This window comes from Mesoplodon densirostris, chromosome 10 (genome assembly GCF_025265405.1).
Source record: "Mesoplodon densirostris isolate mMesDen1 chromosome 10, mMesDen1 primary haplotype, whole genome shotgun sequence".
NCBI classification, from domain to species: domain Eukaryota; kingdom Metazoa; phylum Chordata; class Mammalia; order Artiodactyla; family Ziphiidae; genus Mesoplodon; species Mesoplodon densirostris.
In genome coordinates, this window is record NC_082670.1 from 4,411,236 (window position 1) to 4,436,198 (window position 24,963).

Here is a 24,963-nt window from a genome sequence, read left to right on the forward strand (position 1 = left end):
GTGACACTGTTGCTCCCCGTTTCCCCCTGTAGGAGTGCGGGTAAGGGACTTCTCCATAGACTTGTCTGCAGTGGCTCAGTCCTGGTGGAGTAGACATCCTTCATTACAGACAACCCCTTTAGCCTCCATCGTGGTCCATCCTTGTTAGAAAACCACTCTCATTTATCATTAGAAAATTTTATTTTTCTCCCTTTGATACCCTCTCCCACTTTACAGATGGTTCATTAGAACCCTGCTGTTCCTGGGCTGCTTTGCCCGCGCTCCCCCACTGTCAGTCTTGTGGGGATCCAAGCACAGTCTCTTTCTTCTTGCTCTCTACCCCGAATCACTCTTCTGTCCTTCAGTGAATGACAGGTTTAATTCTCCACCATGTGGTGATTGGGTTTCCTTAATAGCCTCATGTGGAGTGGGCTTTATTGAAGGCGTTTTTATTTGGCCTTGATAGATTATAGTCACCATGTTTCCCTAATCTCTTCCTGAAAATCTTTTAGGAAGGACTCCCCCTGTCAGAGACACACTTACACAGAAATGGCTTTTCTTTCTTAGAATTCTTTTTCTCTACCCAAATGTTTACTCTGGTATATCTCTTGACAGTGAAGCAAAAGGCGGCTGGTCACAGCCAGGACCCACGATACGTTGGACTTGGGTAACACCCGGTTATTGGGGGGCAGAGGGGGGCTTAAAGCGAGCCCGGTCTCTGTTTTCTGTGGCGCAAGGCCTGTGCAGATAATTAGTTCTTGCTTATGACAAGGTCGGAACGATGGCCTCTCAGCCTGAGGCCCCGACACTGACCCGTGGCTTACTGTCCATGACCTCGGGGAGCTGTCAGCACTTACTGCCTGGAGCTGCTCGTTTGCGTATATCTGGTTTCTCCAACTGGCCAGTCAGTGCCTAAAAGGTCCCTCTTCCTTCCCCGTGCCTCGTCCTTTCTCTAACCCAGGGTCCTGCACCGAGTAGCAGTCGGTGAACGTGGTGTTCGAACGCCTCCCTCGTTCTGCCGACGTCCGCTCTGCGAAACATGGCCGCTCAGTGTCAAGTGCGTGGCGGTTCACCCCTCAGCTTTTCACTCTCAGAGCTGTTTCTCCTGCCCCAGGCTTCCCGAGGAGCAGGTGTATCAGTCAGGGCTGGACTGCAAGGCAGTGAGCGCCTGTGACTCGATCACGGCAAGCTTAATATACAGGATTATTAAGTGTAACACAGAGAATCGGGGGATGAGGGGTTGGCGGGTAAGAAGAGAACTCTAGACGGCGTGGAACTAGCAGCTACAGGAGCAGCTGACACCCCCAGCCTGAGGCTGAGCCCCAAGGGAAGAGCTTCCCCCCACCCGACCCCCGCACCCCAGTCTGTGGCTCCCGAGGGGCACCAAGCTGGTAGTGGTTTCATGCTGATGGAATCGCTGGACATCCACCCTCTGGAATTTGCTGGAAATCTGCTTCTGAGGTGCCAGGGGAAGCTGTTGCAGGGGAGGTGTCTTGCAGGAAGCACTGTGCTGTGAGACCGCCCAAGAGGGGCAGTCCTGGGGGGCGGCTGCCGCTGCCCGCACCGCAGGGCACAGGCGCGGGGATCCAGCCAGAGGCCGCTCGCAGGGTCTCTCCAGCACCTCTGCTGGTGGCCCAGCTCAGCACTGCACCAACGGGCAGAGGACGAACATTTAAAGGGCCCAACTCAGTGTTCACGGGCAGTCGATGCAGGGTTGATTTGTGGCCGAGAGGCAACAGGCAGCTGGCTCCCTTTCCTGAATATCTGGAAGGCCTCAGGGAGACAGGCTGTATTCCCCCAATCAGTGAGTGGCTAGGGAAGGTCACATTGAAGGAGGCAAAGACATTTGTCCTTGATGCCAACTCAAGGTTTCCGAATACAGTTTAGGTGGTGGGAAGCCCTCTAGTTCTTGGTTCTTAGTACATGGAACGTATAAAGGATGGGGGATGGTTTAAAGGGTAAAAGCTCATGCTTCTGAACCAACACAGCATCTGGAGAAAAACAGATGAATATCTTCTATCTCAGTCCTCCAGGATCTCAAGAAAACTATTACCATGTCTATTCTTCATTTGCTGTTGGAGGCCAAGAGGGCCTTGTTGGGTTTTACTGAGTCCACATAATTACAATAACAATATTTTTTGTACTAGCTCAGGTGTTGTGTGAAAGCAACAGAAATATTTTCACAGCGATGTTACGCTCTTTCACGGTAGACTTCACACCTTGCTAGAAACCACGTTTCTTGGCCTGGTGCCCATTCCTGAAGCTGTTGTGTGGATGGTGGTGGAATTTCACGTCTTTACCTTGGTCGGTGCCGGTGGGCGGTGACGGGCTGGAGTGTTCTTCGAAGGCCTCCGATGGGCCAGCAGCCCGTGACGCTCACATCCCGTCGGACTGCGTGTCCAGATCCCTGAGTCTACCCTTGGACGTACAAGGTGACACCTGCTCTTTAGCTGATAGCGTGCCCTTTATCAGGTACTTTAAATTGCCTCTTTCTGAGGCTTTGCCTAATGTCATGCTCCTGACTCAGCCTGGGGTAGGTCTCTGTGAAGCTGTAAACTTGTTAACATGAATGAATTTGAAAGATAAAGTAGGGTTTTCTTAAACTGGATACATCATCTAAACACCGTGCTGTTTTTCAGCTTTATAGAGACTTTGTACAATGTTGTATGTGAATTGATAGCATTTCATCAGAGCAATGATTTCCAACATTTTTCTTTTACCGTTTGAGAATCTGCTGAGAGGTTTGGACACCCTCCGCAGATACACACACACTTTGTATATATGTAGCTTAAGAGGTGCTATAGGCACCCGGATTAGATGATGAAATTAGAAGAGAGTGTCAAGGAGCCACTTCAGTCTCCACGTTGCTGATTTCCAGCCTAAGTCTGTAGTAAATTGGAAAAACCTCTTCTTTATTCTCTCAGCAGCTCTCTTCCCACTTCTGCTGCTTCTCTGTAATACTTCTCTTGGGGTATTACCATGCTGGGATTGTGTTTGGTGGTGCATTACGTGAACAGCAGACGTTAGGGTTAAGTTAGCCGTAGGAAGGCAGAGAATGCCTCCTAATTTGGGAATGACTGGATGTTAGCTCTCGGGGTGATTCAAGGATCAGGCTGAAGTCAGAAGTTAAGCGTCACATGCTGCCTAGAGCTGGAGGGTGGGTTGAGTGTATTTGGGGAAGCCAAAGGAAAGATTTCTATGTAAGTCTGAGAGCCTCTCTCCTGGGGCAGGGAACATTCCAGATCCAAAAAATGGCAACAGTTGTTCTATGTTTAGAAAGCTTGTAAGGCAGACAGCTACCTGGCGATTGGACGCAGGTACAGAGTTGAGAGCGTGGATCTTGTGGAGAACAGATCTTACCACACACCCAAGAGGAGGTGACCCGTGTTAGGGTTTAGTAATTTGTTATATGTATTATTTAAGGTTCATGACCAAGACTTAAAACAGGAAGGATTTATACCAGACAAATGGAAAAAATAACTTTCTCACAAAAGGATCTGGAGTGAGAGACTGTTTTTCAAAGGGAATTTGGGCTACGATCTCCAGGGTGATATACCTCTCAATATTTTTCGGACATGGACTCTTAGATGAAGGGAAAGACCCCTCAGTTGAGTTGCCCCAACTCTTTCACCTTTTCGGTGCAAAAAGAACTCTGTGGTAGCAATCCTGTGTCATTTTGTGGGGAATTTGGCATTGGGTCCATGTAGAATACAGTCCGTCAGCTTTGGCAGTAGTGGTGTACATGATTCTTATTTGAACTACAGTGTCTTAAATATAATTTTTTTAAATACAGACTTATTTATTTATTTATTTATTTTTGGCTGCATTGGGTCTTTGCTGCTGCGCGCGGGCTTTCTCTAGTTGCAGTGAGCAGGGGCTACTCTTCATTGTGGTGCGCAGGCTTCTCATTGCGGCGGCTTCTCTTGTTGCGGAGCATGGGCCCTAGGTGCTTGGGCTTTAGGAGTTGCGGTGCGCGGGCTCAGTAGTTGTGGCTCACAGGCTCTAGAGCACATGGGCTTCAGTAGTTGCAGCGCCTGGGCTTAGTTGCTCCGCGGCATGTGGGATCTTCCCGGACCGGGGCTCGAACCCGTGTTCTCTGCGTTGGCAGGCAGATTCTTAACCACTGTGCCACCAGGGAAGTCCCTTAAATATAATTTTAACATCTAGTTGTTAGATGTTGATTCCATCACGTATGGTGTAGTGTTTATTAAACAACACACAATAAATTCATCTATAACAATACAACTAATAATAATTTTTGGTTGAAAGGTTCTACCAGCATTCAAAATCTACAACCAACCCACAACACCACTGAAGATCCAGCAATCATTTTCTTCTTGTGAATTGTGGTGATTCCAACTTTTCCAATGTGTTCCAGGGGTTTTTGGTGTTGTCCATTTGTGTTAATCAGGATTCTCCAGAGGAACAGAACCAATAGGGTGTGAGGGTGTGTGTGTGTGTGTGTGTGTGTGTGTGTGTGTGTGTGTGTGTGTGTGTGTGGAGAGAGAGAGATGAGATGAGAGGATTTATACTAAGAGATTTATTATAAGGAAGTGACTCACTTGCTCATGGAGGCTGAGAAGTCCAGATCAAGGAGAACCAACGGTAGAGTTTCCGTCTGAATCCGAGTCTGAAGGCAGGAGAAGACTGGTGTCCCAGCCCAAAGACAGGCAGAGGGAAAGAATTCTTCCTGAGCCTTTCTTCTATTCAGGTCTTCAGCAGATGGGATGAAGCCCACTCACATCGGGAGGGCCTTCTGCTGTACTCAGTCAACTGATTCAAATGGTAATCTCATCTAGAAACGCACTCATAGAAACATACAGAAATGATATTTAACTAAATACCTGAGGACCCCGTGGCCCAGATAAGTGGACACAGAATTCCCTATCACAGTCCTGGGCAGCCAGACTCTGTAGTGGACACCCAGAGTCCCTAGGCAATTCTGATAACTCCTCAGCTTTGTTCTAGAGATGCCGCATTTTAGACCCTCCTCGTAAACCGCTTGGTCAGTTACTAGTAAGTAGCCTTCATTTATACATGACAGTGTAGAAGTATGGAATTGTGCACTTCTCGCCAATCGGGACTGAGTAAAGGACGTGAACTTTCGGGTGGCTGGCTCTTGGAGGCCAGCTGTGGGCCTTGGCATCATTTACGGAAAATGTTTCTGGGAGCAGTGCCTGTCACTCTGGAAATGACGCCAGCTCCGGGGAGTCCAGTCCTGGCTCTGCACCTCACTGTCTGCGACCTGAGATGAGTCTTAAGCCACTTGGAGCCTCAGTTTCCCTAGTTGACACAAGGACCACTCCTGAATGTGGCTGGAGAGCCTGGCTGGTGGCTGATGAGCTTGAGCCGCTCAGCAAGTGTCAGCACCGCTCCCCCGCCCCCGCCATAGTTATCTTAAAAATAGATGCCGGGTTACGTGTACGTCTCCCTGTGTATCATCGGCGTGAATCATTGACCTCGTGGGTCCTACCTTTTAGGTCTGATGTATTTTTTTTTAAGCCACTGCTATCTTTTCCGTGGACTGGTTAGTAGTGTGTCTCCTGTCATCTTCTTTGAGAGGAGATGATAGAATTTAGACAGAGCCTCACTTGGTCCTGTTATGCTTCACCCACTGATATCACGAATGAGCTGTTTAGCCATCTGAAGAGGAAACTGCAGTCTCTTTCTCTGTGTCATCTGTCATCATGGCCTAGGCAGAGGGGGATGAGAGACCACGGTTTTAAAGTCGGCAGCAGAATGGGTGAACTTTCCTCCTCTGTTGAATGGCGGTTGTCGTGAGAACCAGTTCACGCGGGACGCACTGTTGTCACCACTGTTGTGGTTTTTGCCTCAACACGTCCAGACCTCTAAGCTCTCGTGTGGTTCACGTGCGGCTTCGTGTAAGTTCCCCACTTTGAGGCTTTGAGGTTTCTGATGTGTTCTCTGCATAGACCAGAGCTTGGCAGGTGCGAATCTACATCCTTCTCCCACTGGTACCCCTAGGAGAACCCGTAAGAGAAGAAAAGTGCTGAACAATACACTCCTCATCATGGGTCGGAGTTGATGAAAGCCAGCCAAATGGCTGGATTTCCAAAGCACCCAGGAGGGCAGAGGTCACTTGCTGATGGTGCAGATGACATTTCTGTGGGGAGCAGCCTCCCGCGTGCCAGGGAAGCGGCCCCGTGGAGGCGTGTAACTTGCTGTCCCCAGGCTCTTCCTGACACTGGCTTCTCGGGAACATGCGTCCTTGAGGAACTGAACAGCCTCTGTGATCTATTCAACCTGAGTTTTTGCTCATGGAGGCTTGAGCGAGGGGAGATTTGGAAAGACCGTGCTGTTCGGTGCGGACCTGTTTGAGTTTGCACCTGAAGGTCTGGGGTGGGGCTCCTGAGAAAGCTTGGACGGAAATCACTTGGAACTTGAGCTTCCAGTCCTTGTAGCACCCTTGGCAGCCGGTGCTCATTCAGCTGCCTGGCAGAAGTAGCTTTTCAACCTCCAAGGTGTTTTTGTAGCATCTTGCGTCACGCAAGTCGACTTTCCCATCTTCCCATTACTGCCCTGGCACCAGTCTGGCGTCCGGGGAGGAGGGAGCAGCGGGGGAGGTGCGCTCTGCTCTCCGTGGAGCTCGGCCTCGGCAGGCCCCTCCCCGCCGCTCCACTCTGCACCTTGATTAACCTGCATGTGGTGTTATCACCAGAAATCCAGGCAAGGGCAAAACTGAGTCAGTATCAATTAGCTACAACAGGCACGGACTTCCCACAGAGACTCCAGGATGGAGCTGTACTCAGTGGGGCCCTTTCAAACACAGGTCTTCCCAAAGAATGAGCCGTAGAAGATTTCATTTAGGGCCTAGTTGTTTAAAGAAATTAAAAACTGAAATTAGCAGCTGAAATCCACTTGGAGGAGTCTGCTATCCCTTTAATATGTATGTCTGTTCATCTCACTGAGACATCCCAATCCTTCCCCCAAAGTGATTTGAATACTTAATATTTGCCGAAATGCTTAGTTGGATTTGAATAACGTAATTGAATTTTTCCTGCCGCATTCAGGGTACATGAAGGCTTGGGAGTTCCTGTGGTAAGATATGTGGATGAGCTTATTTTTAGAAGTGATTCTTACTTATTTCTCTGTCTGTGAGCCAAGAATTAATAAGCAGTGGGCCTGCCAGACAGATGAGGCTGTATTCATCAGAGTTCCAGGCTTTATCTGTCACTCTCCAGGTGAATGGCTTGTCTCTGGGGCTCAGAGATGATCTGCTCAGTGACAGGTTTGGGTTGAGCTGAACTGGATATAGATTGGATGCCATGTGTTCTTAGGAACCTCATCCTAAACAGGATTGTTATAAAGTAAGATCCTGACTAAGTGTCACTGCTTTGTGGACAGCCTAGGGAGAGAGACAGATGAACTAGAAGGTCTACACCACGCAGTCGGCACCAGGAAAAAGATATGGCCAGGGCACAGAGGAAGGAAATCTTTATCCCTGGGGTAATCGTGGAAGGCTTACCAAAGAATCTTGAAGAGGAATTTGAAGTTATCCCGGCAGGGAAGGGGGCGCCGTGTTCCAGGTAACGGGAGTAGCAGATTTGAAGGCACGGAGACGCAGAGTGTGATGAATCCCTGCAGTGTGTCCAGTGGCGTGGCCGGGGCTCGGAGGAGCAATGGGAGAGGCAGCTGGAGAGAGAGGTATGAACTGTTCTTGAAGGGCCTTCGACGTAACATTTTGGAGTCTGAGCATTAGTTGAAAAAGAATGAGGAGTCTTAAGTAATTTTTAAGCATAAGAGGGTTGTAATCAGTTTGGCATTTTAGAGAAATCTGCATAGCAGCCCGTGGAATGGAGCAGGGTAGGGCAAGACTGGATTTGAGGAGACTAGATTATTTATAATCATCAAAGAACCAACGCAGGGCAAGCCCAAGAAATGGCACAGGTGACAGGAAAGGGTGAACTTGAGGGGTGATGCGGGATTTACTGGGCTTGGTGGCTGCGTGTGGGGAAGTGAGGGAAAGGGAAAAGCCACTGAAAATTTCTCTTGGGCTGCCTTCTTGGTACCACTCTCAGAGTTAAGGGTTGCAGGGGGAGAAGTGTTTTGGAGCGGGGGTCAGGAGAGTTAGTGGACTTTGGGACATGTTTAGGTGGAGGCTTTGCACACGGACATGTCTGGTGGGCAGGTGCCGGCGCGTGCGTCTGGGATGGAGGTGCAGGTTTACGCTCCATCACGTGTGGGTGCTTTAGCCCCAATCATCTAGGGCAGTCGGCAGACTAAGGTGTGTACAAGCGGAAAAGGAGGCCCGTGGAATAGAAATGTTGAGTGACGCAGAGGAAGGAAAGGGAGGCTGTTAAGAGGACCGAGGAAGAGTGACCAGTTTAACTGTGAGGGGAAGGGTGGTCGTAGCAGGAGATGGGATGAGAGGGAGTTGCGTTTCTTTTGTGGACTGTTGTGTAAAGAGAAGAACTGACCGTGTTTACTAAGGAGAAGGAGCCGGAAGAGAGGTTAGAGGCACAGGAGACGTGGGAGGATTTCTCAGTGAGAAGCGTGTGGACAGGGTGTCATTGCAGGGGCGTCGGTAGCGCCTAGAGCTGGACGGGAGAGGGTGCACGTTTTGTTTTTGTTTTGTAATTGGAGGTGGGCATGGAGGACTGCAGCATGGCTGCATGGCAGGTGCATTTAGGGGCGGGAATGGGAGGCTGGAAGTGGGGGTCTTATCTGATGACCTCTCTGTTCTCAGGAAGGAAGAAGGCAAAGCCTTTCCTCTAGTGACGCAGTGTGGGTGTAGGACATCCGCAGGAGGGCGATGCGTGGCTGAGTGCTCTCTGAAGTTCACTGGAGAGAACAGCACTCCAAGGTTTGGTTCTGGACTCAGCACGTGCCTGTAGAGGTGGTTCTGAATGAATCACGTCGTCAAGAAGAAGTGCACGAAGCCTCTGCTCTGTTCAGGGCACCGTGACAACGGTCCTTACTCTGGAGGTCCTGCCCGCTACCCAGAGCCTGTCCTGCTGCTCCCGAGCGGGTTAGAAATCGTGCTGGCTCGTCTTCCTCCGCAGTGACGGTGTGAAAGGCTGCTGTTTGGGCTGTCGTGTCGTTGAGCGTGCTGACCTCAGTCAGAGGAGTGTACATCCCCTACATTCAATTTTGTAATAAAGTTTTAATTTTAGAAGAGCTCTCGGATTACAGAAAAATTGCAGCTTAGGTACAGAGCTGCCGTGTACCCCACACCCAGTCCCCCCTGTTGATGACGTCTTACATGGGTCTGGCATATTTGTCACAGTGGGTGAATCAATTTTTAAAGAATCACCTATATTTTATTTCTTTATTTCCAAACCTTCTTGCTGTGGCCTTTTCAGTTACCTTTGCAGTGGGAGGAACTCTTGTTTACTCAAGATTCAGAAACTTGAGTCGAACCAATAATTTGAATGGCCTCCCTCTCTGGGTTTTTGGGATTGGTTTGTCCTAAACCCTGTTTCTCATCTCCTGCAGAAATCATACAATGGATGCAGAAAAGAAAAATGCTGCAGAGGAAAATAAATATCAACTGGAATTTTATCAAGTCAATATGACCCTGATGTCAGTTATATGTGCCTTATTTAGAAAGTGTTATTACCTAGTAAATGCAGTTGGTTAGACAGAAATCTTTTTTAAAAAATGGTTGCATGAACGCTAAATAATGAAAAGACTCTTTGTTTTGGTGAAAAGATGGTGTATCATCACCAGTGATAGCACAGCCCCCTATCCTCTGTGCCTCTAGATGGCACTGATTTTATACTGGCCTGTAATTTACAATCTATACAGTTGGAAATAAAAAAGTCTCTTCTGGTTAAAATTATGTATGTTCACTAGTGCGCTCTCTGGTCTCACGTCCCACTCAGCCGAACACAGAACTAGGAACCCGTTCTTCTAGTTCCTGCTAAAGTACAGTTGTAACAGTCATTCAGGAACACCTTGGAGATTGCTGGTAATTTTGTAAGTAAGAAGGAGGAGAGCATTTGCATCATGTAATCTGCAGTGAAATCCTCCTGAAAACCTTTTATTTATTTATTTATTTATTTATTTATTTATTTAATTGTGTTTTTTTTAACATCTTTATTGGAGTATAATTGCTTTACAGTGGTGTGTTAGTTTCTGCTTTATAACAAAGTGAATCAGTTATACATATACATATGTCCCCATATCTCTTCCCTCTTGCGTCTCCCTCCCTCCCACTGTCCCTATCCCACCCCCTGAAAACCTTTTAAATGAGCCCCTCCCGTCTCTCCAAGTCCCTTTTTTTGTTGTCAGCCGGGAGTTGCTGGCCTGAGCCATTCCTCTAGGTAGAACTTAATTCTCAGGCGCTCACGTTCCAGCACCTGGAAGTCTCAAAATCCTTCAAAAAGAAACCCTGTTTGTCATGCAGGCGGCTCTTGTATTTCGTGGCACCTTTAGGTTTTCACTTCCCAGCCAGGTTATTATCTCGCCAGAAGAACCCCTTATGCTCTCCTCAACTGCCAAAGGATTCTCCTTCCTTGTTACTCGGAGATGATTGTTTTTTATTTTTTCCCATCTAATTAAGCTGCTAATCTTTTGAGTCGGATCCTTCTAAATAGAGTCATACAGCCAAATTAAACGGTTTTTAAACAGCAGCTTGCAGAAATGCTTCATTCTAAGACAAAGCACCTCAGCAGGCCAAAATGTCCTTTGGGTGCTGTTGTTGAGATTTTAATGGTCCTGCTCCTCCCCTCTTCCTCCTCCCCCGGTCCTCCTGCTCCTCCCCTCTTCCTCCTCCCCCGGTCCTCCTGCTCCTCCCCTCTTCCTCCTCCCCCGGTCCTCCTGCTCCTCCCCTCTTCCTCCTCCCCCGGTCCTCCTGCTCCTCCCCTCTTCCTCTTTATTAAAATGTCTGAATTCATTGCTGGCACCTCATTCAACCTGTGTACTTCAAACTCTTTTGTTTGGCTGTAGCACCTGTGACATTTTCCCATGAACATTGCCTTGGGTGATCCCTTCACTACTCGTGTTTCCTGCACTTGCAGTTGACATTGTGCAGGTAAGGATGCTGTCGTGCTCTGTCTCCGAGGGCTCTAGACGTTTGCTCCCTTACCTCGGGCGCAGATTGACTCAATGAACGTAGAATTAACTAGACTGGTGGTAAAGTAGGGGCTGGTTGGCTGACCAGCTGGTTAAAATTTCAGATGCTGTTGCAGTGACCTGATGGTATTTGTTCTAATGTTCTAATGCAGAAGAGCTTTGTCACTGGAAAACATTGTATCTGTGTCTCATTCACCTTCCTAGATGTTGTCTTGATGCTGCTACCAGCTTCCTGTTCCCATACTTCCTTAGTTTGTTGAGGTTATTCAGAAAATGAGCCTGGTTCTTTCTCTGTGGCATTGGGCCGGCCCCCAACCTGTTGCCTGAGCCCAAGCATCTCAGGCAGAAGAGGTGGGCTTATTTCATCAGCATTAAGGTCAAGTTAAGATGCAGTGAACGTGTGCTCTTATGCATCCGCAGCCACATAGGGACTTCTTGAATTCAGGTTTTATTTTGATTATCCTATGCTCTGTCATCCTTCAGAGTTTTATCAAATGGACAACAGCATCACAAACCCATGTCTTTTCCTTCTAGAGGGTTTCTTCTGAACCACTTTTGGGTTTGAGCAGCATTTCTTCCTCTTTCTCACCTGCATTAGGATTATTTCTTTGTCTAGCACTCAAAGCAGTTTTTTTTCCTCATTTCTCTTGCTGTTTTCCTTTGGTTCTCTTCCTTCCTTGGATAAGGAGGACAGCGCTGAGATAACCTGCATCAAGCACTGGTGTCCTGATAGGGACCCAAGGGTCACCAGCCTCCCTACACCCGAGAGTGCCCTTGAGGTCCACGTGGCCTCCACCACACAGACCCTGCCTGTTACTGGTGCAACACTGTCGTAGCTAACGTTTGGTTCTAGTGCAATCCTCCTCAGATTACTGTTCACACCGATGCACTGGCACATATGAAGGCATTCGAAAGGCAGACCTTAATTTTCATTTTTTGAGGGATTGCTTGGCCCTTGTGCAGTAATAATGGCTTCATTGGGATAAACCGTCACTGTTTTATGGAGGGTGCTACAGCAGCGCCAGTGTGTGGAGCCAGGCTTCCAGGCTTCTCCTCTCTGCTCATGTCTTCTGTCCAGTTCTTAATCCCATCCATCTGACCATAGATCCTTTTTACACCAAAGCCGAAGAGATGATCATGTATATGCTGTCGTGGAAATAATGTCGTGGAAGATGGGGTCACAAATCAGAGTTTGGTTTGAATTCAGGCTTCATCACTTGCTGTGCAACAATGGTCAGTTACTTAACTTCTGTAAGCCGCAAGTTCCTTATATGAGAAATGGGGAAAGAATAAGGATGGTGAGGATGAAGTGAAGCCCTAGAGTAAATAAGGTAAGCCCTCAGTAAGTCAGCAAATATAGTAAACAATCACTAACTTAGCCAATAGTGGTCCAGGCAGCAACTGCAGCGAAGTCAGTTACAGGGTCGTTGCATCTGCACGGAAACTTGGAGAGAGGCAGTGAGGGAGGGGGAGGGGTTGTTTAGCATTAATATGCAAGGTGGACGATCTGGATTAAACCAGTGATCAATGGATAATTCTAAATGGCTGAATAGAAAAATGGCTGCTTTGGGAACCACAGACCAGCCCTAAATAACTGCTTGAAGTTTTGCTGTCATCCAAGCCCCATTTATACTTGCCCTCTCATAGGATTTTGCATGGATGTATGTTATTCTTCTGACCATTTGCCTTTTTATTTGCTTTTAAATGTGTGGTTAAAATCTGGGCCATTTTGAAAAATCCTTCTGGCTTTCTGAATTTTAAATTGAATTGGCTTTCGCAATCCATTTTTATTCTTAAGCCTGATTAGAATTAATTTCCCGCACCTGTTCTTTTCTCCTTTGTGAACTCCCTGTCCTGGCTTCTGTAAGCTGTTCCAGTAGGGGTGGAATTTGTCTTCTGGGTTTCTGGAAGGACACTTAAGAAAATGTCAGAGAAATAGAAGAAATCCTAGTGGAAAAACAAATGACACAGCCTAATGTGTGCAGTTAATGGAAATCTAATTTAATTTTATCACCAGTGGATGTCTCTCAAACAGAAAGCTAAGTGAGAGGCAGCCACTTTAAGGGCCCTGGAACCAAGGCTGAGATGAGTGATTTATTCCCAGCGTGGGGACTAATTGGCTAAGTGATCTTAGGTTCTCTGGGTCGTCACCCCTCTGCAGTTCATTTCCTTACTTGAGGTCTGCTGGGCTGCGCTCTCAAGCTCCAATGTTACATTTCCTCTAGAAATAAGAGCTGACTTGTGTACATGGTTTTATTCTCCTGTGCTGTTTTGTGCTGACGGTGTTATGAATTACTGCTTTTCCTTTCAGAGTTTTCCAAACTTTAGTCTTTAGTATACGTTATGGGTATTTTTTGGTTATACCTATGTATTGTAAATACTGTAGATACCGTTTTTAAAAAGTAGTCTTCAAGTGACTGACTTCTTTTACTCAGCATTGTCCTAAGCTGTACTACCTGGGGGAAGATACTTTGAGATGATATCATCTTTCTCATCATATTTTGCCCCAGTATCTTTATCATCCATTGCTAATTATTGTCTGAAATGATTACTACTCTGGTGTTTGCCAAATGATTGTTTTCTTTATCCATCATTCCTTTTAAAATTATTTTTTAGAATTTTACAAAGATCTTTAATTGAATAAAATGTATATGGGAGAAGGTAATCATTTATATTAGCATGGTTTCATGTGGATATTTCTTTATTTTGTGGGTTAGGGTCCATTACTAAAATTACTTGTTTTATTGCTCAAATTGACCCAGATTCGGCCATTGGGAGCCTCTTCAGGTAGTCTTCAGTGTCCTTTGACATGTTCTCATCATTTTTTGGCCCCAAATGATGTCCCAGGTTCATCTTATGTTTTCTCTGACCCAGCCCTGAAAGTCATTCATTTCTCTAAGGAGCCCTGCTTTTTTTTAAATTAAAAAATGGTATTTAGAAGCCCAGACCTGAGTGCACCTGTTGCTACTGGGATGTCACCACTTCTAGGTCCCCCTCAAAGGACAGAAGTGGGCAATATATGCACACCTACTTCTGTTTCTATATCTATCTGTATATGTGTTTAGAAACATGAATTCATATGGGTACCTCCAATTCCAAGTCACTACCCTGTGGCTTATTCTAGCCCCTCCCCATTTTCTTTGACAGTGACTATGAGAAACCTGGGTCCCTTTACCCACAATATATTTACTCACTTGATCAGTTCTTGAATGAACATAAGGTAGTTTCAGAAAAGTGAACACATACCTCTGTGGAACAAAGTTTACTATCTAGTGTACAATACTTGCTATGATTATTTTGTCTTTAACCTTAGAATATCCAGTTAAAATACTGTTTTTCAAATTTACTTTCTTTAATTCTTTTCTTCTCCACTCTCTTCCACGTGGCTATGTCAATTGTTTAGAGTAGAATTGGCTCTATTGTTGCTGATTGTATTCCATTTTGAGTTTTCACCACATCTGGGTGGATTTTAGTTATTATTTAAAGTTTTTGAGTACATCAAATATTAATGTGATTCCGCAAGTCAGAACTATACAAAAAGTCGACTTAGAAGAGTGTCACTCGTCTCTTTGCCCCCTTCCCGCCACCTCCTCTTTTTACTCCATCCTCTTCCCCAGCCCCTTTCATTCTGCAGTCTGCTACCACCCACCTTCTGGTAGGCAGTGAATCTCTTTCATTTCTGATTCATCATTTCTATGAAGTTTGTTTAGTTTTGTTTTATACGAACGAGCAGGTTCATGTATATTTTATTATTTTCCCTTCTTTCTTACATGAAAAGTACCATAATAAGTTTTTAAAAAGTAGCATATAATGTATGATCTTCGCACTTTGCTTTTTTCACGTAGCAGTGTAGCTTAGAATCATTACATATCACTTCGGAGACGTCATCCTCATTTTTTATTAGGCCTCTTAAGTACTCCATTATATGGGTAGACCATAGTTTATTTAATGTCTCTCTTTCGTCAGGACACTTCTTTGTTTCCAGTGCTTCGCAATTATAAACAATGCTACAGTGAAAACCTTGTTACGTATATATTAATTCTGGAGGTGTATTCAGGGTGAATAGCCAGAAGTAGAAGAACTAGGTCAGGAGGTGAATTGCAAATGTAGTTTTGTTGGATATGTGCCAAATTTACCTCCAAAAGGGTTCTACCCATTTTCACTTCCATCAGCAGTGTATGAGAGTACATCTTTTCCCAAGCCTCACCAAAAGAATGTTGTCTTGCTTTTTAATTTCTACCAGTACAACAGTTTAAAAATAATGTCAGTGTTGTTTTAATTTGCATTTCTCTGTTTGAATACATTTTTATAGGTTTAAGAGTCATTTTCATATATATATGTATATATATATATATTGGTGAATTGTCTGTTCATGTATTTATCCCATTTTTCTATTAATTTTTGGCCCTTAAACCAATGAGTTTATTCCACTTTCACTCTCTCTTCTTCCATTTTTTGGTTATTTCTACTTTGTCATGACATATAAGAATTGTATTTTAATCTTCCAACTTAATATCTGGCTTTGTTTTAGTCTCATATCTACAATTTCGTGTATTAATGTGTTATCCATCAGTTTTTTTTGGGTGGGGGGTTTGAAATTTTCCCAGTTACCTGTTGCTTGAGTAAAGCCCATGCTTTGGTGGATCCTTCAGAAAGAGCTCCTTCATGTGAAATTCCCTGTGCTCTTGTATGTTTAAAGCTTTTTCTATAGACTTGGTACTGAAAGGCCAGTGTTGCTGGGTATAAAATTCTTGGTCCAGTTTTTTTTTTTTTTTGAGTTGTTTGAAAATGTGAGGTCATTGTTGCCTTTTTTGTATGTTGTTTTTGAAGAGTCTGATGCTAGTCCAGTGGCTTTGCCTTTCTAAGTTGTTTGATCATTTTGCTTGGAGGCCTTGAGGATTTTTTCTTTTCATCTTTGAAGTCTAATAGTTCTACTAGGACATGTCTTATATTTGGTTCTTCAGGTATCCATTTTACACGGTGCCCATTATTTCTCCTCCGCTGTTTTGTTTTTCCTCTTTCGCTGACTTCAGTTATATAAACGTTATTTCTTCTTTGCCTGTCGTCCATTTCCACCATTTTCTCTCTGACTCTTCTTTCTTTATCTCATTGTCCTTTTCTTGGTTGTTTTCTTGCTTTTCTTCAATTCTTCTTGCTAAATCTTCGAGTCCATTATTCCTTGCATATCTTGTAATTTAAACTTAAGTTCTGAAATGATATTTTTCCTTCTCTTTCTTTCCTCAGTTCACAGTTTTCTGTTTTTCATTCATTTTTGTCTTAACATTTGCATTTCTGGCTCAAGCAATATTCCCAAATGCTTGTTTGAGCAGATTTAAGTTAGTTTACAAGTATCATCTTACACTTTTCTTCTGCTTCTTGATTTTCTTTTTTGGGGGAAGAAGGTTAGATTTTCATCATTTGAGCTGTTTTGAGTGAATTTAAAAAATTTTTTAATTCTTTGTGATAATTTTCTATAGTCCTGTTGAAGTATTTTTTGTTCCTTTCTGTGGGTTGTTTAGATTTTGTAGTTCTCTGGTGCCCTCTTCTGTTAGTGTAGCAAAGTGCAGAGTCTTTAATGGAATTTTTTTGTTTGTTTTAGTGGAAGATGGGGAATAGTTTTGTAAATCCTCTAATTTTTTAGGTTTGTTTTATTTTGTGCAACCCTAAATTTTCCCTTTTGCTTCTTTTACTCCTCCCTACCCAATGGCCAAAAAATATCTTACTTTCTTTTGCCCCTTTATCTTTCATTGTAACCATGCCTTTTGAAAACCGTAGCTTCAAACTGGGCATACATTTGCATCCCTTTTCTGTAGTCCCTCATCAGATCTGCTAGGATACTCTTAGGATGGTCACACTTACTTCTCTGGTGGCGATTTTAGATCAACCTAGTTCCTCACTGTTTCCCTTCTCTCTTCCCCTCAGTTTTTCTCAGCTTGTCCTTAATTACCCCAAACGAAAAGAGCAGGGTGGGAATATAATAGCACTCTTTCTCTATGGCAGTTAGCTTTGCTTCCTTCCTTTCTTCCTTCCTTGCTTTCTACATACAATTATTTGAAGTTGGGTCACTGTTCTGTTTCCTTCTGAGGGCATGGTGTTTAGTAGTTTAATTTTCTGTTTTTGTTGTTCCAAGTTATTTTTAGAGGAAATATTGAAAGACATAGACTTTGGCAGCTGCATTGTCTTTAGCTCTCATAGGAATAATTTGAGACCTTGGGAAGTAGAGTCTTTTTTGTGAAAAGATTTGTGTTTGATTCTGCTGAGCACTTAGAGGAACCAGCACTCTGGGGTTGCCTTAGTCCATTTTCACAGCCTGAAGTTCTGTTACCCAGGTAAGGTGACACCTGGCTGGAAGTCTTTATAAGAACTAGTCACTTTTGTATTCATTCTTACCATGAGGATACATCCTTCAGAGCACTTATCTAGCATCTCAACTTGGTCAGACACTGTGGGCTTCCAATTTGGCCTCCCTTTTATTGATAAGCTGTCACAAGCAATGTTCAGTGTCCAGTTGAAATCGGGGTAGGCAGATAGTCTCAGTATTTCTCTCTGGCTTCGTGCTGGGCTTTTTTCTGGCTTTGTGCTTCCTCACAGAGCTCTGTGTAGTAAGTCCTCTCTATTGTGTTACTTCTTTGTTGCTTTTAAGAATTTTTGTATTTTTTAGTAGCTTTATCAGGAGATTTGGTTCTAATTATCCAGCCCGTTATTACCTTGAAACAGCAATTGTTTCATTCTTTGATTAAAATAATTTTTGATTTCATGGGACTTCGGGTGGAAAGAATGACAGATTGACTTGGTCAGCTCTCCATGTTGAGTCAGTCTCCCAGCAGGTGAAGGCCTGCTTTGCTGTTAAAGATGAACTACTTTATGTCAGTGCTTAAGCAGCTTCAGACTGATGACAGCTGTGATTAGTAATGGTGATTGTGACGACAACGAGGACACTGTATTAGCCGTTGCAATGTGCCAGGTACTCCCTGCTCTTCCTGCATTATTTTATTTAGTTATCATGAAGTCTCTTAATTTATTATTCCCATCTTTCAAACCATTACCTGAAGCTTAGCTCCCATATCACTTTTTGGAGTTTACTGGATAGCAAATGGCAGAGACACATTTCAGGCCTTGTCCTGACCTTTGGAATGACAGGGTAGCAAAGTCCAGCACACTTCCAGTTTAGGAGGGCTTCACAGGACTTCATTCCTAGACTGTGCTTTCTTACCTAGTCTCAGGTCCCACTGTAAGGACAGTGAAAACCCGATTCACTGGTATTTCCACTAGCATGGAGAATAACGTGGCCTGTGAGGAAATGACTGCAAAGAAGTTAGTGCAGAAGGAAAATGGAGAGATGAGCAAAGATCAGAATGGTGTCTTAATTTCCTAAAGACTCTCCATTACATGTAGCATAGTGCTTTATTCAAAGTTGATACCAAATGAATGTTACTATCAGTATGCTCACTGACTCTTAAGACTTACTGGGTTTTGTTTCCACATTATGTTTTTTGATATAGACTGGTCACGATGATCTTTTTATTTATTTGTATTATTTCTCTTGGTTTACAGCTATTTGCTGGCATAAAGGATGGAGAAAACCTGCAGCTCTTTGAACAGAGTTCTCGCTCTGCCTGTAAACAGGAGACACATACCCTGGAGGCCACGAAGCTTGTAGAGTTCGACCTTAAGCAAACACTTACCAGGCTTATGACACATCTTTTTGGAGATGGTAGGTACTAAATGCCTTTGTCTTTGGGGGCTTAAATATTCAACAGTTACCATCTTCCTGAAATCATTAAGCCTACTGTGTCTAGACTTTTTGCTCTAAGTTGTGGCTTAATGGTTTAGGTCCTTAGTGAGGTAGAACTTACGTATTTCCTGATTTATTCCGTGTGAGGAGCAGGAGGATATGAAAATGTAATTAGCTAGAGAAAGAAAAATGATTACAGCCTTTCATAAGAATGATAATGGATTGAGATCCATATCATCGATGGGGAGGAAGTGAACAGGCTGATTAACGTCAGAGTATTAATATACCTCAGCTTGGGCTTCCCTGGTGACGCAGTGGTTGAGAGTCCGCCTGCCGATGCAGGGGACACGGGTTTGTGCCCCGGTCCAGGAGGATCCCCTATGCCGCAGAGCGGCTGGGCTCGTGAGCCATGGCCGCTGAGCCTGCGCGTCCGGAGCCTGTGCTCCGCAACGGGAGAGGCCACAACAGTGAGAGGCCCGCGTACCGCAAAAAAAAAAAAAAAAAAAAAAAAAAAAAATATATATATATATATACACCTCAGCCCTTGCTGAAGGGGTGATTGCGTGTTTGTATCACCTGCTGGGATGCTTCTCAGGGGAGATGCAGGGCAGGGAGGGGAGGTGCCCCAGCCAGGCCCGTGTTAGGAACTTGAAGGATGAGGGGATGGTGTCACAGGAAGCGTGCCGCCTGCTCTCACAGCACTCACAACAGGTAAGTGTTCACAGTGCCCTCGGACCTGGCTCTTCTCTCTCACTCCGAAGGGAAGTGCCGTGCTCTTACTTCAGGCATTTCGGGGGGTCATTTAATTGTTTTATCTGGGGTCGGGGTGCTAGATGCTGAAAAATGTCTCAGTAAACCTGTCCGGGTCCCAGCAACCTGGATGTCCTTTAGCGTAGTAATAGCCATAGTAGTGAGGATGACAGTGAGAGAGAGTAATTAATAGTGTCAAATGCTGCATTAAGCACTTTTACAAGGATTCTTTGGTTCTGACCTGCATCTGTGATGTAGGTGTTATTATCATCTCCATTTTTTTTTAGAGGAGGGAACCCGGACCCAGAGCAACGAAGTACCACGTGACCACATTGCAGCTCGGGAGTACTTGAGGCCTGGTTTGGGCCCTGTCGTTTTGACTTCCGAGCCCATGTTAGACATTAGCTCTTTTGAAAGGAGAGATACAGATCATTTCAATAATATTCCTAGACTGTGAGGCTTACGGAAGCCGTGATGTTAAAAAGATGGGGCCTCCCCCTAGGTGTTGCCTTCCGACTCTCCTGCCCTCTGACCCCTGTAGCTGGTCGGGGCATACTCTGTTACATTTCAGATACCAAAGATCAGTTAGAAACTTCACATTCAGTCTTTCTTTAATTAGCTAATAATAGGAACTGCCTCAGCAGGCCTCAGAATTATTCAGCAACTCTTTTTATACCTGTTTTTATGGTCTGAGCTTTTTCCTCTTTTAAATTGTTAGTGTTGTATTCCTTTGTTCTTGAAAAGCAAAATTAAAAATTAGAGCACACTATTTCCTTGTGGCAATTTCTTGTTATTACAGCTGCTTTAGTGTCAGGGCTTGTTTTCCCTCTCCAAAGCAGTTGATTATATTCTGCAAACATTTCAATTGCACCAGCATCCTAAGGCTGTTACGAGAGAGGTTATCGGTTTAGAATTGGAAAGAAAGAAAATGTGCTTTAGACAGTTGATATGCTTGTGGGATACACTGACATTTTAAACACTTCTGAATGGTTTCCCCTCTGTTTTGTACCGTGTTTAGCAGATCACTCCTGTCAGAGCAGCTAAGGTGGGTTTAGGAGTCCTCACACTGCAGTTTCACTTGGTGCCCTTCACGGTGTACAGCCGCCTCTGGCACAGTCCCTTGCTGAGCACTGGACTTTCCCTTTAGGAGGCGCTGGCCTCCCAGCACAGTGTGGATGAACGCCTCTGAGGAGAAGTGGATGGTGATCCTCTGCTGCCGGCTCGATATGTTGCTGTGGGCAAGTCGTGTCTCTTCCGTTTAAGAGCAAAACAGGCTCAGGGTTGTCCCTGAGATGCACTTGCAGCTCCCGTCCCAGGACCCTGCTGGTGGAAGAGCAGGTGGCCTCAGCCGTCAGCTCCCTCTGGGGCCGCCGCAGCTGCAGGCAAGCCCCCTTGCCCAAGGACAGTGCCCTTCCCAGAGCTGCCCACAGCCAAAGACTGCTTGTGGGAGGAATATAAAGGCCCAGCAGTTTGCCCCCAGCCACCAGCCCCTGCCCACCCCACCTCCAGCTCCATCATCCCCCTCCCCCTCCCCTCCCCCCTCCCCCCGTCCACCCCCCACGGGGCAGTTCTGATGGGTGGTGCAGGCCGAAGAGCTCTGGCGAGGTTAAGGCTTTGTTGGGCCTGATTGCAGTTGGTTGACTCCGCCCGCTGCAGTTGCCACCCTCTTCCTTCCATAGGTGCTAATTCTCCCCAAATAACTTGCTTGTCAACCCAACCTCCAAGGGGTCTGTATGCGGCCCTTACGTTGCAGGGCTCTGTGTTATGAGTGCTGTCCTGGTCGGGAGCGAGGTCAGTCGGTAGTGAGGATGCTGTGTCTTCCGTATCTTTTCATACTTTTCTCTGTCCACGCATCCCTGTTAATATAAATGAAGTGAAAGTGATTGAGGATAATAATTGAGTTTATGGTTGTTAGTCCTACTTTGCTCCTAAGACTGAGTCAACTTTACCGAGTGTTGAAGCATGTCGCTTGAATAATTGTGAAGTGTGCTCTTTCGGGCTGTCTGGTGTTATCTGATTGGGAGGAGGTCGCCTTACACCTGGAGGTGAAGTAGCAGAGCAGCGGCTGGCTCAGGCCGTGTGGAGCTGTCTCTGGTCCTTGGGGCTCGGGTGTCATCCAGGCCGGCTGCACTTTCAGAGGAAAACTGGCTGGCAAGGTCCGCCTGTCGGAGCCTTGGATCACACGCTCTGAAGTGGGGCTACAGAGAGCCGTGCCTTGTGCTGAGTACAGATACTCAGTGGAAAGAGGATATCATCACCTTAGCCCTCAGGTGGAGAGAGACTTAAGACCCACCTTTCCTTAAGAGTCTGCTGAGTGGAGAAAATACTTATTAGCGTTAACCTTTCTGTCCTAAGGACTTGGTACAAGTAAACTGGGAGAAAGTGTGAGATAGCCGCGATTGAATCAACTGGAATGCTTTTAAGGAGCCTAAAAAAGTTGCTGATTCTCTGGTGACTGGCTAGGGCTAAGAAACAGGTTCCCTACCCTAGAGAAGTAAGAAGTTGAAATTGTGTGGGGTTTTATGTTACATGAAATGAAATTATTGGGCCTCGAGGTACAGTGAAAAAAGTACTTAAATTTTTCAAGATACTTTAATCAAGACAACTAATGTGCCAGGACTGTGCCTGTTTCATACTCTTACTACCTGTAGGAGCTTGCTACACAGGCAACCTGGAGACATTAAGACCTATGGATGAGGGAAAGTTCCTTCTCTGCTTAGGTTTGTAGAAAGCTCAAATTCTTGATACATATATATATTTCATCGCATTTGAGAAATTTTACTAAATTATTCCTTCAGATGTTTTCTCTGTTGCTCCCTCCCCTTGGGGACTCCAATTACGTGTCTATTTGGCCACTTGGAACCTGTCCACAGTCCACCGGTGCTCTGTTCACGTCTCTTTCAGTATGTTTTTTCCTTCTGTGTTTCATTTTGGATAGGTTTCACTGCTGTATATTTAAATTCATCCATCATTTGTTTCCCTGCCGTGTCTAGTCTGCTGTTAATTCCATCCAGTGTTCTTTCCACCCCGTTTTCTAGTTTCAGTTGGTGTCTTTTTTATGATCTTCTTTGTCTCTACCTCACAGTTTCAGTCTTCCCTTTAGCTCTGTGAGCATACTAAATATCATTGTCATATGCATATTTTAGTGCCTCTGTCAACTAGTTCTGTCATCTGTGTTACTTCTTGGTGAATTGCTGTGTCTTTTCCTGTACTTCATGTTTTTTTTCTTCTTCTTCTTTGCATGCCTGATAACTTTCTATAGGATGCCCGATACTGTCAACTTTACCTTGTAACGCATTGTATATTTCTGTATTCCTAATAATCTCTCTGAGCTTCTTCTGGGATTACTCAGAAACACTTTGATCCTTCCCATCTCCTTTTAAGCCTTGTTAGGCAGGGCCAGTGTAGGGTTTCAGTCCAGGATTAGTTTTTCCCACAACCAGTTTAAGGCCCTTCTTAGTACTGTAACTGATAACCCATGAATTATGAGGTTTTCCATGCGGCTGTTTGGGAACTGGCCCCTTTCTGGTCTTTGTGAGCTCCCAGCATTATTCCTGCTAATCCTTTTGTGTGGTCTGTTCCCTGGCCTTGGGGAGTTTCTTCAACACACCTGCACTGACATTTTCATTTGTATTGAGTCTTCTGCAGATCTTCAGACTTCTCTCTCTACAGCCCTCTTCTTTCACCCTGACCTGTGAACTGTCAGGACAGACTGTTTCCTCAACCTGGGAAGACTTCTAGGCTCCTCCTGTGTTTTCCTCTTCCGGGGCAGCGTTAGGGCGCATCTTTCAGGGATCAGTGTCCTTGGTTACCTGATATCCAGGGTCTAGTGTGGCATTGTTTCATATATTCTGTCTTTAAAAAAATTATTATTTTTTTTTTAGTTTATTGAAACTGGGGGCTGGTGTTTTCCTTTTCAAAGAAGAATTTGATCAGGAGATAGATAAAATCCTAAAGATGCATTGTTTAGGTCTGATTTACAAAAGGATTGCCTTATGATTTTTTTTTTTTAGAACGATCAGTGAATTGTGCTTTCATGGATCTCTTGGGGTAACTGAAATATACTTACTTTAGACTCTCAGGCTGTTTTATAAAATTAATCTCCTCTGGGGTGACTTCAGGTTTGGTTGTTGGTTGTGTTGGCTGTCTTACTTAGCAATCACGTAGTTGGAATTATGGTCTGCAGGTCATGTTCAGTGGAAGATTTTGTTTTTGTTTCTCTCCCTTTCTCTGCTTTCCTCCCTCCTGCCCTCCCCGCATTGCTTATTTCTCCCCTGTGTGGGTTTACACTGAGCTCTTCCGACTTTAAATCCAGAATGAGGTTTTGTAGGGACCTGTCAGATGTACTCACCAGCCCTGATTTAGGGGCATGGCAGGTCCAGCGCCCAGGGCTTGGCTCTCCAAGCTTATAGCTCTTCAGAGCTACAGCCCCAGGCTGTATTTGGTGACGATTTTTGTCACCTTTCTTTAACCAGCATGGAGCCTATTCTGTCCCAGCTTCTGACTGCAAGCTTTTAGCCTCGCTCAGATGCCAAGCCAGCAGCACGTTATCCTGCAGGAGGCAGGCTCCTGGCATCTCTTCCTGACTGTGGACCCCAAGCCCAGCAACACTGTGATTTATCCCCTCTCCCTGTTTGCTCTTTTGTTCTGTTTCCGGCCAGTGGAGGTATTTCTCTTATCTTTGAACATAGACCATGGCTTTTGGGTTTCCTCCTTTTTCTCCTACCTGTCGTTGTGTGTTAGGAGAACAAGGAGGCCGATGGTGCCTTCTTGGTCTTGGAGGGCGCTTTGCTTGGAAGCCGAGTTAGTGCAGTTTTCATGGTCTGCTCCAGTGGAGGGCAGCATTGGGCTTTGCAGTCTGACACCTGGTTTTGAATTCTGATCTTGGCATTTTCTGTGTAAACTTGGATTAGATATGTAAGCTGTCTCCGTCACAGTTCCTCCATCTGTGAGATGGGAACAGTGGTGATTATTGTGCAATGTTTATGGCAGCCTGGCATGAGTGTAAAGGTTAAGCTGAAGGAGGCATGTGAGTATTTAGCTTGGCACCAGAGTAAATAAACAGCAGACGACGATGACCTTAGCGTGCACTTGAGAAATGTTTCTTTTTTTTTTTTTTTTTTCTTTTGCGGTACGAGGGCCTCTCACTGTTGTGGCCTCTCCCGTTGCGGAGCACAGGCTCCGGACGCGCAGGCTCAGCGGCCATGGCTCTCGGGCCCAGCCGCTCTGCGGCATGTGGGATCTTCCTGGACCAGGGCACGAACCCGCGTCCCCTGCATTGGCAGGTGGACTCTCAACCACTGCGCCACCAGGGAAGCCCCAAAAATCACCCATTGAGTATTTAGATTCTTTACACACTTTTCCTTACTGAATTGTCACCAAAACTCTGCGAGATGACTATTATTCTTATTTTGAACGAAGCTGAGGCAGTGAGAGGTTACGGAAGTTGCTCGAGGTCACTC

At 45.2% G+C, this 24,963-nt stretch overlaps 1 protein-coding gene across 7 annotated transcripts in view; it reads left to right on the forward strand.

The window, feature by feature from the left end:
• FARS2 (phenylalanyl-tRNA synthetase 2, mitochondrial) overlaps positions 1-24,963 on the forward strand; it is a 375,868-nt gene that overhangs the window by 62,293 nt on the left and 288,612 nt on the right. For all 7 annotated transcript variants that reach the window (XM_060109822.1, XM_060109828.1, XM_060109826.1 and 4 more), the window contains exon 3: positions 18,571-18,730. In XM_060109822.1, the coding sequence (XP_059965805.1) occupies positions 18,571-18,730 (160 nt within the window). The remainder of the gene's footprint in view (positions 1-18,570; positions 18,731-24,963) is intronic.